The 18,075-nt window shown below is 46.1% G+C and overlaps 1 protein-coding gene across 1 annotated transcript in view; it reads right to left on the bottom strand.

Moving 5' to 3' along the window:
* LOC146812899 (alpha-2-macroglobulin-like) overlaps positions 1-10,952 on the bottom strand; it is a 225,325-nt gene extending 214,373 nt beyond the window's left edge. Inside the window, exon 1 of the mRNA XM_085619970.1 lies at positions 10,800-10,952. Within this exon, the coding sequence (XP_085476096.1) occupies positions 10,800-10,876 (77 nt within the window). The 5' untranslated portion in view covers positions 10,877-10,952. The remainder of the gene's footprint in view (positions 1-10,799) is intronic.
* Positions 10,953-18,075: the final 7,123 nt, after the last annotated feature.

Below are 18,075 nucleotides of genomic sequence, written 5' to 3'. Positions count from 1 at the left end.
GACCCTTCGATCGTTCAGTAAAAATTGGAACAATAACTCCTTGTCTGATTCTTGCCCAGCTTGTCGCATGAATCCTAAGACCCTTGATCATGTGATGTTTGTATGTCCTGAATATCATGGTGTGCACAGGAAATGGCTGCACCCAATCTGTTTGTCCTTGGGGGTACTACGCTTTAGAGAGGCGAAGAGAATATTGACGACTGATACATCTGGTCTGCTTTCTCTTTTCTGTGAGCTGGTTCTTGTTTAACATCTGGATTACGTGGGAGAATTGTTTGAAAATATTGTAAATTTAAAAAGTTTTAGTGCATGGGCTGTTCTGAGGAAACAACTTTAAGTTGTTATGCATCATGTACACATGTTTTTATAGTTATTATTTACTGGCTATTTGTCTCTAAAAACACTTTTCTGGACATTGCACCTTTTAATACACAATATGTTTTATCCATTAAGACCTGGGAAGAATTTAAAAATGATTGCAGAGATAAGATTTTAACATGAGGGATATTCTTGTTAGTTGAGAGTAACATCGGTAATGAAGTTGTATTGTGTATGTTTGCCAGGGCTAAGTTTTGAAACAAAATAAGGAATCTTGATTGAACTAAAGTTTTCTCATTACAGACAGTGAAGAAAGAGGATGATCATTTCTGTTGAGTACTGCCTGGAGGATAAGCACTATGCCAGGCAATGCTGACGATTTTACTCTACCGCTGTGACATTACCAGGAAGGGATCCTACTTTTCGGCTCAGCCCCTTCCTGCTGGAGACGCCACCCAGGAGGCTAAGAATGAAGATATGCGAATTAACTACAGCTTGGTCAAGGTGGTCTACATCGAAAGCCAAATATGGATTGAGATGAATGAAGCGCTTCAGGAGACTTGTGAGTGACCCCGCTGCAGCCCTATGAGCTTGTGAACAAATGTCCTTATAAGTTAGGTCTTTAGTTTAGCTGAACTCGCTTTGTGCTGAGCCCACTGTGTCCCTAAAGCCCCTTGGCCCCCAAAAACGTAGCCTCACCTCACCCTCCCCCTCACTAGTGCCACCCCGTGGTTTCCAGCCACCAGCCTGAGCTTGAACTATGACTAACATTTGCAGCAGGAGGTAAGGGGAGTGCAGAGTCCTCTGCTCTCATGCAAAATCTGTATCCTCCACTCTCAGCCAAAGCAAATGTTGCTTCACAGTGGCTTTGGCCAAACCTGTGGTCAGGTGGGCTGAGGCTGGGGATGATATGCCCTGTGTGGGCAGTTGGTGTGAGATAGGAGAGGAAGGCCAGACTGGGAGAGGCTGCAGAGAGGTCTCACATGAGGACTCTCATGGAGGAGCAATGAGTACAGGTGATCTTTTAAAAAGAAAGAAGCAATCTCAGATTTGTTTTCTACCTAAAACACATGGAAGCCATTGAGAGGTTGGCGGAGTGGGGCATACACAGTAAACCGGTTGATGCAGAGTTTTGTCAAACTCACAGTGCCTCTGTCTCGGCCTCCTACCATACCGGGGGAAACCTTGACCCAACAATCCCTCCACAGCAGGATTGACACATCACAAAGGCAGTGTCTCGCCTTATGTAGGGAGAGGCAATCAACATGCATGTAACTGATATGCAAAGATGAGGCAGCCTGGTTTAAAGAAATCCTACAATGGAACCCATGTTAAGCAAGAAAGCTCAACTCTCATCTCTGCAAGACCATCTTCACTTTGTTCTGCAGAGCAGGACCATCAAACATGGCACCCACTTGGCAAAGGGTCAGTGCCTTCCGTGGTGCTGCATGGTCCTCACCACTGAAAGCACAAGTATCCCCATTGTGTAGCTGGGGGACTTGAAAGCAGGAGGGCAGTGTCCACCAGGGCAGCAGAGGTCCCAGCCTTTGCTGACCTGACCTGGCAGGATACCCAGCGAAATTTAAATGAGACTCAATATGTTCAAATTGGTGATGGCATAAATATGTGATTCTGTTTTCTTCACTATAACATGAATATGTGATTCGTTGTGTTCCTTTTATAGACTGCATTTGTGTAGTGGTGTTTGCCTTACTATCCCGAGTGCATATATAATTCCGTGTGACATGCATTATCTTCACTAAATGTCCGTTGCCAAGAACCACACTATCTATCACTTGTGAATATGTGATGCTGTTTGACACACATTATCTCCAGCAAACGTCTGTTGCCAGGTACCGCACTATCACTTGTGAATATGTAACGTTGTGTGACACCTATTATCTCCAGTAAACATATGTTGCCAGGAACCACACAATCTATCACTTGTGAATATGTGATGCGGTGTGACACACTATCCCCAGTAAATGTCTGTTTCCAAGAAATGCACTATAAAGTGTGAGTGTGTGATGTTGTGTGACACACATTATCTTCACTAAACTTCTGTTGCCAGGAACCAAACTATCTATCACTTGTGAATGTGTGATGCTGTGTGACACTCATTATCTCCAGTAAATGTCTCTTACCAGGTACCACTCTGCCTATCACTTGCAAATATGTGATGCTGTTTGACACACATTCTCTCCAGCAAACTTCTGTTGACAGGTACCACACTATCACTTGTGAATATGTGATGGTGTGTGACACACATTCTCTCCAGTGGATGTCTTTTTCAAGGAGCAACACTATCACTTGTGAATATGTAATGCTGTGTGATACAAATTAGCACCAGGAAATGTGTTTTGGAAGGAATGACACAATCACACTTGTGGTTGTGTGACAAAGACCATCACCTGTACATGGTGGAGTTTAGTGAGTCCTTTTGGACTCTGGGTGGCTGTTACACAACATGGTGACTTTATTTTGGGAAAGCTGTCCATGTTTTGTATACCACCTACACATCCTCTTGCTAGATCCTTCATTGATGCCTGGTGGGTGGAAGAGACCAGCCACCCATTCCTTTGGGAGGAGCAGGGACCACTCAATCTTGCACTGTGCCTTGTCTCCCAGGCAGCGGGAGCAGAGTCAAGCAAATCACAAAACATCTAGAGCAGGAATCAGCCTGTCTTCAAACTCCCAATATAGATTGTGGTTCCATTGAGGGAGCCCGTCCTTGTCCTTGAACCACTCATTCCATTTTGCAGCCCATTCAGATCCAGAGATATTGTGACCAAGCTCAGAGCATGAGATCTATATGACACAGCTTAGTGCACGGGCTCTATGTGACACAGCTTAGTGCACTGGCTCTATGTGACACAGCTCAGAGCATGAGCTCTATGTAACATTTGTCGTTGTATGGGCTATATGTGACACAGCTCGGTGTACGGGCTCTATGTGGCAGAGCTCAGAGCATGGGTTCTATGTGACACAGCGCAGTGCACAGGCTCTATGTGGCACAGCGCAGAGCATGGGCTCTTTGTGACACCGCTCAGTGTACGGGCTCTATGTGATACAGCTCAGTACACTGGCTCTATGTGGCATAGCTCAGTGTAGCTCAGTGCACTGGCTCTAAGTGACAGAGCTCAGTGCTCGGGCTCTATGTGATACAACTCAGTGCACAGGCTCTTGTGGCACAGATAGGTGTAAGGGCTCTATATGACACAGCTCAGTGCACGGGCTGTATGTGACACAGCTTGGTGCATGGGCTCTATGTGACACAGCTCAGTGCACGGGCTCTATGTGACACAGCTCAGTGCACAGGCTCTTGTGGCACAGATAGGTGTAAGGGTCCTTTGTGACACAGCTCAGTACACAGGCTCTATGTGACACAGCTTGGTGTATGAGCTTTATGTGACACAGCTCAGTGCACAGGCTCTATGTGACACAGCTCAGTGCACAGGCTTTATGTGGCACAGCTCAGTGCATGGGCTCTATGTTACACAATTTAGTGCACAAGCTCTTGTGGTACAGATAGGTGTATGGGCTCTATGTGACATAGCTCAGTACACAGGCTCTATGTGACACAGCTCGGTGCACTGGCTCTATGTGACACAGCTCAGTGCACGGGCTCTTTGTGACACAGCTCAGTGCATGGGCTTATTGTGACACAACTCGGTGTATGGGCTCTATGTGACACAGCTCAGTGTATGGGCTCTATGTGACACAGCTCAGTGCACAGGCTCTCTGTGACACAGCTCAGTGTATGGGCTCTATGTGACACAGCTCAGTGTATGGGCTCTATGTGACACAGCACCATGCAAGGGATCTATGTGGCACAGCTCAGTGCATGGGCTCTATGTGACACAGCTCAGTGCATGGGCTCTATGTGGTGTAGCTCAGTGCACAAGGTCTATGTGATGTAGCTCTGTGCACAAGCTCTATGTGACACAGCTCAGGGCAAGAGCTCTAGACTAGTTGACACAGATTAAACTCACTCCCATACAGACTTGTATTTCCTCTTTTTAAGACTGAAGAAATTGTTGTTGACACATACAGACCTGCCCAGGAGGCACCGCTCCAGTCATACCAAGAGGATTAACATTCAGAGCTCTTGCACTGCAGGGTTGGGGAATTCTTCATAAAGCTTGGAAAGAAAATACCACTGATCTGGCAGTTGCCAGGGGACTCTTGTACCTGTCACTCACCATTCACTTCTCGTGCCCCGGTTTTACTTCCTACTGCACAGCTACGAAAACAAGCCCTCCCTGCAGACATATCCCAGGGCCTCCCTTGCCTTGAGGGTCACAGTTAGACAACACTCGCTGGGCTGGTCTGTCAGAGCTCTCAGGGTCCCCGAATCCATAGATGACTAGCTCATCCGGTCTCAGGTTATGCTTTCCTTCTGGGACTTGCAGTGCTGTTTAGCCTATTAGAAAATCAGGACTACAAGTCCTAGAATGCAGCCCAGAACGCATAACAAAAATCTGGACTGGGATACTATGGCAGGTACCTGGTGAACTAGAGATCTCTGGGTGCGTTATTAGGAAAGACAAAGCAGTCCCTCTCACCTCAACCCTTCAACTGCACCAGGCATCATGTATCATTGGAGCTGCAAAGCCTTAAATCCGCCAATGCACTTCTTCAAGAAGACCTCATATGTAACATAACAGCAGTCCCATAGCATGTGTGGCAGCTGACATTAAAAACCTTTATAAACAATAGGGTATTCCCAAATGGTCCCTGAACCTGGGTATCTGTTATTATAAAGAAACAATGGTGCTGGACCAGTTATTCAAGGAAGAGTTTGTTTAGCAGAATTATCAACTTATTTGAGCATACTTGAATCAGCTCACAAACATCTGTAAATCGTGAAAATAATTAAAACAAATAAATGTGCAGAAAAACCTCTAGGTATTATTACAATATATTTAGTTAGTCATTTAAAGGATCACTAGAGGGTCAAGAAGGTAGGAAAATGTTCTAGAGAACGTGTAAGAGAGAGTGCTCAAGTGTATATAAAGGAGTCAAAAGAGCTCAAAGTGTGTAGAAAAGTAAAGGGCATATATTTATTTTTATAGGAGTAGAAAGGAAAGTGGGCAAGTAAGGAAATGAGATGGTGTGAGAGAGTCACAATGCAGAGAAATGGTTGTGCTAGAGGATTGAAGAGAATGTTCTGGAAATGAGAGACTGGAAGCGAGGTAAGTCGGACAGAGCAAAGTGGACGAAGGAGATGGAAGGAAAGGAAGAAGCCATGATCTTGAGTGAGTTTGTCACAAAAACATGTAGGCAAACTGTCTTAGGGAGGTGCGAGGTGAGAGGAGGACCACAAATGAAGGACGGAGAGTGAGGGCGAGGGAAAGGAGAGAGGGCTGTAAAAAGTGTCTGGAGTCAATGAGTACATTTATGGAGACAGGAGAGGCGGTGGGAGGAGGGGCGGCATAGAGCAGGGCCTCGGCCTCCATAAAAAGCAGCTGTGCAGTCCTAACGGGATTCCCGCTTGAAAGTGAAATCAATAATAAAGTTACAGGTGGAAGTGCAGGGGCCCTGGGAAGGATTTGTGCAGCTAGATTTCCTATATTTACTGCACTTGGAGAGCTGAGCTGGCCTGGGGGCGGAGGGAGCTGTCACAGGGCTGAGAGAATTGCACTCCAGTTACTGGCTTGAATAACATTTGTGCACAAAACTTCCCTATGAACTGTGCAATAACTGCTCTGAGCCCAAAAGCCCTGGATGGTGGGGACAGGAGCTTGAGTGGCCAGGCACCCACTTAATAATGGTTGCCCCCACCCAAATGCAATTGGCGGCAGGGCTCAGAGATCATGGTCAAGAGACATGAAAACACAAATTTAGCTGGTATTAACACTTCCTACCCAGAGAATATGGCAGCATGCCAGCTAAAATTAAAGAGCTGCTCTGCATTGTGAAGCAGACTTAAACACTCTACTTTCTTTTTAAGTGATAAATGAGACTGCCCCTGCATCTACAAAAGTGAATCAATTGATGCAGGTTAGGGGAATGGGGGCGAGGAGTTGGTTAGGCGACCTGGGGCTGCAGAGGCATGTGAGGAGGAGGGGGCATTGCTGGGGAGGACAGGTGGGCACAGGGCTTTGCTTCTGCCCAAAGCTCATGGCCCTCTTCAGCTGCAGTTTTACTGGGTGAAGATCCGTATCCGGTAAAACCTGGGTCGTTTTTACAGACCTCACAACACTGACAACATAGGGTGAGGTGTGCATGCAGCACTCACATGAAAACTGCACACATAAGGGGCTATGTGCATGCGGCATTGCTGCACTTTTCGCCACAGCCATCTCCCTTGAAGGCGGCGATTTGTTGCACCTGCTCACACGCAATTTATTTCCACAGTGAATGCAATCCACACAGAGCTGCTGAATTAATTCACGCAAACACATTTTAACGCGGAAGAGGCAGAGCAAGCTGAGTATCAGACCTAGCATCATACATCTGAGCCCCACACCATCATGAGCATTGTCTCTTGGTTGTCACCTCTTTCTCAAATTTGCTTGAAAATGCACCATTTGCCCACTCTTTTTCAAATTTTTCTCGGGCTGAACCCCCCGAACCTTCCGTAGGTGGTTCGGGCACCCTCGCTACGCTCGCTGGCCGCAGTGTTAATGTTAATGTTAATATTAATCAAAGATTTATAGAGCGCACAGCTACTCAACAGAGTATCCCGGCCCTATGACAGAAGAGACAAAGAGCTAAGACTCAGAGACAAATATTAGTTATGGTAATAAGTTATGGTAATTGTTGAAACATCCAAGGGGCATATTTGCAACAGGCAGCGATAATTATCGCTGACCTTGTATACCGCATTTTTTTCTCTCGCTGGAATATTTCGCCAGGCTAGTGTTGTATTAACAACGCTCAGCACCATGGCGATGTATATTCCAGCGATATCGCCCTTTTCCATGGAACATCGCTGGTTTTCCAGCGATGTTCCATGTTAAACGGCGATATGCTTGATGATACGACCCTGTGGTCGTATCACATGAATCCACCTCCCATGTTAGGTATGCCTTACTCATGAACTTCACAGACGTTAAATTCCTGCGTTAAAGTATACTTAGTGCAATTAAAATAATCGCTTCCCCGCATTGTCAATATCGCGAAGCTGCCTTCGCGATATTTACCCATGTTGTTTCCACAGACACGCCTACTTTGCATCACATTAGCGATGCGAAGTTTGGCGTGCTGGAAACGGGAGCAAAATCAGCAAAACACGCGATAGCGTGTCTTTGCTAATAAGGCGATAAAATTATCGCCGCTTTTTGTCCGAAAACGGCCGCAAGCACTGCGATAATTTCCTATCGCCGCATTGTTAATATGCCTCAACATTTTTAACTGCTTTCTAAACTCCAGAAGGGTCGTGGTCTGTCTCAGGGATAAAGGGAGGTCATTCCAGGCGTGGGCCACTTGCACATCTAAACGATCTGCGAGGGATGTAGTAGAAAATTCTTTTCAAGATGTAATGTGCCCCCAGCCCATGAAGAGCTTTGAAGGCAAGAGATAGGGCTTTGAAAAGAATTCTACACCGGAATGGAGGCCAATGTAATTTCTTCAGATGGTGAGAAATCCGAGTGCAGTAGGACAATTGTTTTACGCTTCACCACTTTCAAATGTCACCAGCCGCCACTGCTGTCACTCCGGAGGATTAAATAGAGCACTGTGATAGATGGCTGTCAGTCCGGAGGACGACATAGAGCACTGTGATAGATTGCTGTCACTCCAAAGTGCTAGCAGATATAGTACATGGATAGATGGCTGTCAATCTAGAGTGCTGGCAGATATCTTGCAGAAATAAGAGGATATATAATAAGAGGGCTGGCATGTAGAGTACATGGGTAGGATGGTTTTGGGGTGGGGCAAGTTTACGTGGCAGGGTTTAGAGTCCTGAATTGTTGAAGTTTGAGCAACCCCACCACCAAATCTCCCAAAACCAGTGGTCAAAGTGGGTGGGTTCTGAGGGGCAAGATGTGCCCATACATATTTCATTTAAGAAGAATAGTTCCGCTACTTTTTGTGAAAAGACAACCTTCCCAGGAAGGTTAATTTCGAGAGTTGAAATGCTTCAGCTGAAGTGTAAGGCAGTGAGACTCTTGAGTTGTGAGGGGGAGGAGCAGACAGCTAAACAAGCCTTCTTGCCAGGGTGCCTGCTTGACTGAAAGAAATGTAAATGTGTGCAAATGATGAGTCTGCAAATGTAAGGGCTGCTTGGAAGCCTTCATTGTCTTGAATTATCAGAATCACTTGATACTTCCTGATGACATAGATGTATTCTTTTTAAGTGGTATTGCAAGGAAGTTACAATCTGAGCTGTGGTGTGTGCTTTTAAAAGACAATTACTAAAATCTATATTTTAGAAGCACTCTTTTGATTTAAAACTTTTTGCATAGTTTGTAGAAGCCTAGTTTACAATGTGTGTAATGGAAGTGTGAAATAATGACACATATTCACAGTGCTTTCTGTTGCAGACAGAACACGTAGCACTAAACATACACAAGTCACTATTCTCCACTGCACCAAACAGGATTCAATGTTGTGGCTCTCTGGGAACAGACACAGACCTCTGCAGTGCATTCGCTAATAGAGGATTCATACTGTACAATAGGGCATTTCCCACTGACTAACTTAACTTGCATTTGTTTTTTTCATTTAAGCTGTGCATTATTTTATATGTAGTTACCTGAAAGTGAAGGGCCAGAAAAAGTAACTGAATATTTTTTTTTTTACTTGTGCCTTTGACCCCGCCCCCCTGCTTACTTACCCCGCCCCCATTGCTTGCAGCATCATCAGTTCCTACACTTTTTTCAATGCACTTCGATCGCTGCCCAAAACACCAAATACAGATGCGTCTGAGATCTGAGTTTGTAAAAACCCATATGGATTTTTGTTGCACACAGGGTTGTAAGTGGGATGAACAAACTGGAGGGGTCACTCAAAGGGGCGTGGCCGATGTAATTAAGGGTTAATTAAGGGTGTGGCTTAAAACACTGAAGCTGAAAATCTGTGCTTAGCATAGTGTGCCTCCCGACTGCCATTTTGCATAGTCTGTCATTATATCCAGATATATAATACAGCAAGTAACATTACCCCTACAACAAGCCAGGACTATTGGCTTTGTCTGTAGTTAGTGGCATAAGTTAAGTACTGGGAAAATATGAGACTATCCTCTTGTCAAAGAATGACTATAAATTAATCATTAAACTGCTCCTGTGCAGAACAAAATCAAACCCTTCTGCCTGTCTACTTTCCAATTCAATCCCTTGCACAGAGCCCCCCTACAATGAGCTGGAGGGGGACACCTGCTCTCTGCAGCGGTTTTCAGTTCACTGTGTGCTCACCGTGTGCTCCTCTTCACAACGCGCTTCAGTGCCTGGTCGGGGAAGTAGGAGATATATCTGCCAATACAATCCTATATGAATCTAACATTCACATTGATGTTGAGAAAAACAGTGTCTAGCATTAGGCTATGTTTTTGGGGTTCTGTAGAGCGCTTCGTCTGCATTTCCCAGGGCACCTTTGCTGCTTTGCACGTGGCACTGAAGAGAGACAAGCAGGCCGGCCTGGCCTTTGATGCTACCAGCCTTTCCCCAGTGAGCTGGAGGCTTTGGAGACGAGCTCTGAAAGCCCAGGGCCCCTCCCTGTGCCTCTGTGTCTCACCCAGTTGGTGCTGGCCCCCGAGGCTTCAAGAAAGAGAGGAAAAGAAAGGTAAGGATGGGGAGGCAGAGAGAAAGCGATCAGAGGGGGTGAGAGGGAGCAGAGAGAGAAGATGGGTGGTTGGGTTTGGCACAAGGAGAGGGAGGGAGGCTGGTTGAAACATTTCTTTGCCAGAGCTGTTTTTGGTTTCCCAGTCGGGTCTACTGGAAGCAAACTTCCACCTTTGTGCGCAAAGTTGGTCGAAAGTTAAAATATTGGTGAATCCATCGGAGCCCTCCGCTTCTGCAAGTCTTCAGAAATATGAACTTTCTCTCCCTAAGCCCCTTCACCGGGGGGGGGGGCGCTTTTGACATGGTCTAGCTGGGCCAAGGCCCAGGGCGCCAATCATCAGAGGTGCGAAAAGAACTGTTTACATTAAGGTCCGACAAACGGCAACGCCCCCAACTTAAATCCAGTGATCCAGTTTGACGTACTTCTTGAGGTGATGCAGTCGTTTCTTTTTAGCACCCCATCAGCCCCGCACCTTCCCTGCCCATCCACATCACTTCCTGACACCACGCCCCCTCCCCTCCCTACAAACAACCTAGCACCAGTCTGAGGAAGGCAGGGAGATAAGTTTGGATGCGCTGGAGGGTGGAGAGTGATGTACACATGTGCTCTGAGGCAAGTCTAGGCCTTAATGAGTACGGCCTGGCCTGTGAGTAGGGCCTGCTGCCTGTTCTGCGCAATGCGGAGGGTGGGGCTTAGGGCAGGAGACGCACAGACGCGCCGCGGTTAAGATGGAACTGGAAGGAGGGCGCACTTACGGCTGAGGTGGAGATGTCCCACAGACATGGAACAGGCCCAGGACGAGGCACAGGTGGGGCAGCGAGGGCTTCCACATGGTGAGGGTGGCACAGAGAGGGCTCCTCTGCAGCTCTGGCCAATGATCGGCTCGAGGTCCCTATATAACGCGCCCGGTGTCCACCACCCACGCAGGCGAGACAAAGTCCAGTGGTGGGAGCCTGGAGCAGTCAGGTGTGCGGATTACAAGGGGTCGAGGCCTCGCTTCAACCCCATAATCTGTCCAAGACAAACAATGGGTAAATAAACTGTTAAATAAACCGCTGAAAAAAGTCCCCGCCGGAAAATCTGTGGAAGTTACACATTAGGACACAACGCACAGACACACGCAATTAAACATAGATGTATTCTATACACGTTTCTGTTTATTTCTCCTTGTTCTTAAATTCTTTCTACGAGCCACGTTTTTCGGTTGGTTCTTTGTTTTTTGCTAACACCCCTTTCTTTATTTCCAATATTGTTTATTTCGTTCTTTAATTCGTAGTCCCCTCTTTGTATTTTCTATATTGTCGTTCTTTTATATTTCTTTGTTTCACTGCCAATGTTTTACTTATTTTCCTATATTCTTCTGCCACTACTTCCTCTCTTCTTGCCAAGGTCGCTTTTCACTTTCATCCCCTCATTTCCTTGGTTGTCCTTCTCTCTCTTGCGTATATGTTTTATTATGTTTGTCTCATTTTATTTATTTATTGCCTTCTCTCTCTCTCTTACTATTTCTCAGAGTGGAAGGGCGTAGAGTTGGGTGGTATAGAGTGGAGTACAGTTTCAGAGTTGAGCAGAGTGCCATAAAGCGGAGTGGAACTCCGCTTCGCTACGTGCAGCAGGGTTTTATCCCTGCTCGCGATCGCAAACGGTAAGTTCGCGATTGCGAACGGTAAGTTCGCGAGCGCGAGAAGCCGCTCGAGTAGAGTTTCTACCCAAGCAGCAGGAATACCAGCACAAACTGCAGTTCACACTGCACTCCGCTACTTGTGGAACTTCGCAGAGTTTTTTGTAACTTCGCGAAGTTCTGCTTAGCAAAACTCCGCGAACTACGCCCAAGGTTACATAGAATATCATGAAGTGTTGTAGAGCAAAGTGAATTAGTGTAGAGAGTGTTGCATAGTATGAATTAGAGTGTTGTAGAGTAGATTGGCATAGAGCGGAGTAGATTGTTATAGAGTGGTGTCATATGGAATGGAGTAGAGTGGAGTACTGTGTCACAGGATAAAGTACAGTAAAGTGTCATGGAGTGGCATACATGGGGTTGCGTAGAGCGTTGTAGAGTGGAGTGATATCGTAGAATTGCACAGAGTTAAGTAGATTGCTGTAGGGGAGAGTGGCATAGAATGGAGTACAGGTTCAGTGGAGCAGAGTTTGATGGATTAGAGCAGAGCTTTCCAAACTCTGTGTCGTGACACGGTACTGTGTCGCCTGCAAATGGTGGGTGTGTCGCGGGATGACGCCGGTACTGTGCCAGACGTACGTGGAGAAAGGAGGAGACCGTTAGGCGAGAGTGTGCGAGCCATGCGCTGCACATGCGCAGTTCGGTCCACAGAGCCCAGGGACGAGGAGGAAACGTCGGGCCCGGAGAACAATCCGGTGGCTGCGGCGTAAACCAAGTACGGGTGTTCAAGTTCTGAGGTAGGTAGGGCATAGTGCGCGCCTTTCTGTCTGATGTGTTGTTTTAACCCAGAATGTGTTTTAAGCAATCCCTTCCTCCGACCGGGGGGCAAGATCATGTGCCCTTTCTGCAGGACCCCTTCAGCAAGCAGCGGGACAGTGAACACCCGGATCTTGGAACTCCTGCAGGATGGTTCTCAGGATGCGGGAGGGATGATCAAGGGATGCCTACGCCAGAGTGGTCCCGATCTTCCACCAGAAATATGCCCACCATGTGAGGTTTACTTTGAGGGGAGCGACCCGAAGCCAAGTATATTGGAATGCGCCCATGTCTTCTGAGGTGACTGTATCCTAGACATGTTGGCCACGTCTCCCGGGCATTTTGTGAAATTCCTCTACTGCCCGCTCTGTGGCAGCAAATCAGTGGCTTTCGTACAGGGCCGTGTGCCGTTCACATACAGTGGGCTATCTCCCGTCCCCTACTGCTATGGAGGACAGACTCTACCCAAGCAGACGGTAAGCAGCGAGGAGGACAGGTGAGGCGATGGCTGTGAGTCCCGACGAAGATGAAGGGCAACACGAGGATGAAGAGGGAGCTAATGGGAGGCTTCTGGGATGTTCGTGCTCTTTGCCTTCCTGCAGGGGACAGCCTGAGATGCTTCGTGCAATATCACATGATATTTTCAAGGCGGGAGGTTCGACAGCCCTGTATATTGAGTCAGGACAGGGGACGTTGTTACGATGATGGAGAAACCGAAATGAAAAATATCAAGTCATGCATTTTAAACCACAATACTTTATTACACCTTTACGGCCGCCATGTCGAGTTCTGGAAAACTCAATGCGAGATGCACGGAAACAAAGAGATTGGCAAATGACGCGATAATCCATGTGGTACCAAGTTAAGCAAATCTCTGTTTTAAGAGTGACAGAAGTAATCGCAGGCCCCCCAGGAGATATCTGATAGCCACAAGTTGAGAATATGAACGAGGTGCTATGTAGGAGTATTAAAAGTTGTACTGGAGCTCTGGGCCCTTTAATAAAAGACATTTTGGTGGCTAGCGCCCGAGGGTAATGGCGGCGATTCCTTGATTCTCCGCGGCAGCGGCGATGACGGCGAACCTGGCGCGGCACTCACCAACTGCAGAAGCATAGGGGTGACGGCCTGACCTCCCCCGACGAGCCGGCGCATGAAGAGATGCTTCTTAGCAACGCTTGCGGGCATGTAAGCGGTATTTTGTTCTCTCTTCTCTCTGAAGCGGTTCCGTGAACGGAGCGGCCGCCATCTTAGATACACGACCGACGGCGTATTTTGCTTCAGTGCACTGCCTGCTGTTTTTATCCTTCAAATTTGGCTATGGCTATTTTTTAACTCCAGAACTGTTTGTGCCTATTTGTTTTATGAGCAGCTACAATTACATGGATGCCTATGTTATTTTCTGCGGAGCGCTTCTGATATTCCTCGCCAGAGAGGGTTTTACTGGACATTTTGAGATAGTCTGTCACAATGAGGAGACAACCTCCAATCTACTAAGCAAGTGATTAATATCACTAGTTTTCTGCTTGAAATATTTTCTGCTCACTACGCCACTGGAGTCAAGCTATCCTGGCTGATGACGGCTGATAGCCAGAAACCGGTCATAGGATGCATGATTCCGGTCCAGGGAAGACATGGCTTGGCAGTTCGGGCTGGACTGTTCCCATGAGGCACAGGGTCAAGACTGATTTGCATATGGCCATGTCTAAACTGGGGTGGTGTAGTGGGCAAAAGAACAATGGATTTAACCCAGATCTCTTGACTGGGGGAGAATGTCTGCATTGTCAGCATTCCGTCCATCATTTGTTTGTTGTAACGCTTTTCGCCCTAAGTGGGATGGGTATTCCCAGACGTGGGACCCATGCTCACTACGCCACTGGAGTCAAGCTATCCTGGCTGATGACGGCTGATAGCCAGAAACCGGTCCTAGGATGCTTGATTCCGGTCCAGGGAAGACATGGCTTGGCAGTTCGGGCTGGACTGTTCCCATGAGGCACAGGGTCAAGACTGATTTGCATATGGCCATGTCTAAACTGGGGTGGTGTAGTGGGCAAAAGAACGATGGATTTAACCCAGATCTCTTGACTGGGGGAGAATGTCTGCATTGTCAGCATTCCGTCCATCATTTGTTTGTTGTAACGTGAAATATTTTCTGGAGCACAGGCTTTGAAGGTTGAGAGTATAATATCTTTACTTGGTGCTTTCCTCACATGAAATGTTGATAGTTCTGTGGCTGGGCTGTCTTGTGACACTATCTCCCGGACGAGACATCGGGGATGTTAGTATGTTGCGTCACAATTTTTATAGCTGATAAGGGGATTTTGATCTGTCAGCCATTTTGATCTTTACCTTCCATAACCCATGCACAATGGTCTTTTTCAACACTTGAGTAACCAGCAACTCAACCTATCTCTAATTTTTTCATCTATGCCGCAACCTCAATTGCTACCTATTTTCGATTTCTTCACTCAGTGGCTCTAAATATTGGCCCTTCTGAAGCAGTTCCAAGAGGGAGAATTAAGCAGCTCTGACGGAGTATAGTACATGTGCAGCAGTGGTTGCAGGGCTTCTTCCGTTTAGGATATTGTCTGCTTGACATTCTCACAGGATACGTCATCATACCTGGCTGCTCATTCTTTATTCACGTACTACACACGTCAGACTCCTCATGGGAAAACTACAGAATTTAAACCTGGCTACTTCGTCTCAATTACCTGTGGACTCAGATTCGGATTCTCCTCCTTGGGACATGGAAGACGTCAGAGCACCAAAATCAGACTCAATACGAGGAGCCATCCCAAAAGCTCGCAATAAAGAGAAGCTGGCGTCCTCTCTAGCTTCCTCTAAACACCTGAAGAAGGATCCACCGTCCCCAGAGAGTAACTCCTCTTCCTCTTCCATGGATCTCATTTTGGAAGAACTTCGGGCATTCAAACCCTTTATGGAAGCTACCACAAAGAACATGCAGGCTATGCAGGAAAAATGGTCGTCTCTGGAGTCCCGTGTTCAATCTTTGGAAACGGCCACAGACTCTCTGCAATCCTCTTGTTCCCATATTCCGTCAATGGAGACGGAGATACTTCTACTTAAACGTCAGACGGAGGATTTGGAAAACAGAAATCGTAGGAACAATCTAAGCCTATATGGTCTTCCAGAACTTACAGAGGGGTCAAACCCCACCGTCTTCTTCCAATCCTTTCTTGCCAAGATCTTAGATGCTCCGGCCTTAACCTCCGTCAACATCCAAAGGGCTCATCGCCTCGGACCGAAGGTCGCCAGTAAGCCTAGAGGGGTCATTATGTTATTCCTGCAATTCACTGACCTCCTGCAGGTCCTTTCAGCTGCCAAGCTCAAGAAGCAAATTATGTGGGAAGGTCATCGCCTCTATCTTTCACAAGATGTCTCCAAGGCCACTGCAGATCGACGGAAAAAATTCTTGGACATGCGACCTCAACTACAGGCCCTGAATGCTAGATATGGACTACTACATCCTTGTCTCTTCAAGGTCACATATAAAGATAGAACAACCACATATGAAGACCCTGCTGCCTTGCAGGCGTTTCTCCGACAGCACAGCCCAGATGTTATGGATGTATCCAGACCTGATTGACAAGACCTGCTACTTCTTCTTGGAACTTGTTGTGTCATGATTCTGTTGTCTCTCCATTATTATCGCTGATGTCGTGAATTCCCTACTGGTCGTTTCACGCTCATGTGTTCCCTATGTAGTTTCAATTGTTTTCTGTTCCCCTATGACATGTCTATCTCAAACAATTGTATATCTCTCTTGTTTTTACAGATATCTCCATCCTCCCTCCTATCTTGATGTGCCATGCTACTTTCTATATGCTACATTTTTGGATCTATATTCGTTGAGGTTTAACATCTGCTCTGGATGTTGTCGTCGTCGTTGTCTCCCGGCGTCACCACTCCATTTCTCGTTCTTGTGTTTTTCGTTCCGTAAGTATGTTTTTCAGTCGTTTCTTTTGAACATCTACTGTCTTCTTGTTTGTTTTTGTCTCTGTCCTTTTTTCTACATTTGATCTCTTACCTTTTGCTCTTCCTTCTCTCTTTTCACTTTCTTTCACCTCACATTTCCCCTTCTTGCTCCTTCCTTTCCTTGGTTTCAGTATTTTACTCATAGTGGTTCCTTTCTTCTTTGCTCTCTTTCCTCTTGCCCTCTCTCTCTCTTTAATTGGTTATGGTTTCTCTCAGTTTTCTCAAGATATTTTTTCTGCAGTATTATGCATGTTGCTACTAGCTATTTTTCTTTGCTGTTCCATTCCGTGTTACATCGTGGAATGTTAAGGGATTAAACAGTCCCATTAAAAGGCAAAGGGTTTTATCACATTTAGCAAGACTTAAATCTGATGTTGCTCTCCTTCAGGAGACACATCTCTCTGAATCGGAGGCTCTGAAACTCAAACGTTGTTGGGTGGGTCATGTTTTTTGCTCCCCCACAGTTACCAAGAAAAATGGTGTTGTGATTTTATTACATAAAAGGTTAAATGTTTCCTCAATTTCCCACGAATGTGATGTTGATGGTCGATGGGTTATAGTTATACTGCTTATAGATAATATTCCTATCACTCTTTTTATTGTGTATGCTCCAACTGGGATTGACAGATCATTTTGGCCCTCTATTTCAACTAAGCTGTCCTCCCTTTCTGGAGATTACATACTTCTCGGGGGAGATTGTAACCAAGTTATTGATCCCTTCCTCGATCGTCATTCCAATGTTAAATTTGTTCCCTCCAGGATGCACTCTCAATTTGTTAACACCCTTCAAAATAATGCCTTGGTAGATATCTGGAGATTGTGTAATCCTGATCTTAGAGAATACAGTTTTTACTCCCCTCCACATCAGTCACAATCCCGCATTGATCATATCTTCCTTAGTAAATCCCTATCCCAACACGCTATACGCTCTGACATTGGTTCCATCCTAATCTCGGACCATGCTCCGGTTCATGTGGACCTTGACCTACTTCCTGTTTCCCCTCACTCTGGCAGATGGCGTTTCAACAACGCTTTGCTTTTGGAACCTACTTTTTGTTCAGAATTTACTGCCTTTGCCACTGAATTTTTCCTTCTCAATCACACCCCTGATTCCTCTTTTGTTATTGTTTGGGATTCTTTTAAAGCAGCCTCTAGGGGCTTAATTATTAATTTTGTAGCCCGCCGAAAGAAACTTCGAGAAGCCAAATCCAAACGCATTTTAGCTAATATTAAGGCTTTAGAACTTGATTATCATGCTTCTAAATCTGAGGCTTCTCTTAAAAAACTTATAGATGCAAAACTTTCCTTCAATAAGTTTACAACTAATGCTGCCTCTAACCTTTTGCTAAAATGTAATTCCAGGTATTATGGGAGTAAGAACAAAATGGGGAAACTTTTGGCCAATTACTTAAAAATAAGGAAAGATCGTACAAAGATTGAATCCATTAAGACCTCCACTGGGAACTCTTGCGTTAAAGATAAAGACATTCTTTCCGAGTTTGTCAAATTTTATGACAATCTTTATACCCCCGAACATATCCTGGAGACCGCGGATCTTCTTTCATATTTTCATGCCCTCCCCTCTCCTCCCCCCCGGCTTC

This window comes from Triturus cristatus, chromosome 7 (genome assembly GCF_964204655.1).
Source record: "Triturus cristatus chromosome 7, aTriCri1.1, whole genome shotgun sequence".
Classification (NCBI taxonomy): Eukaryota; Metazoa; Chordata; class Amphibia; order Caudata; family Salamandridae; genus Triturus; species Triturus cristatus.
This window is presented reverse-complemented; position numbering and strand designations above follow the sequence as displayed.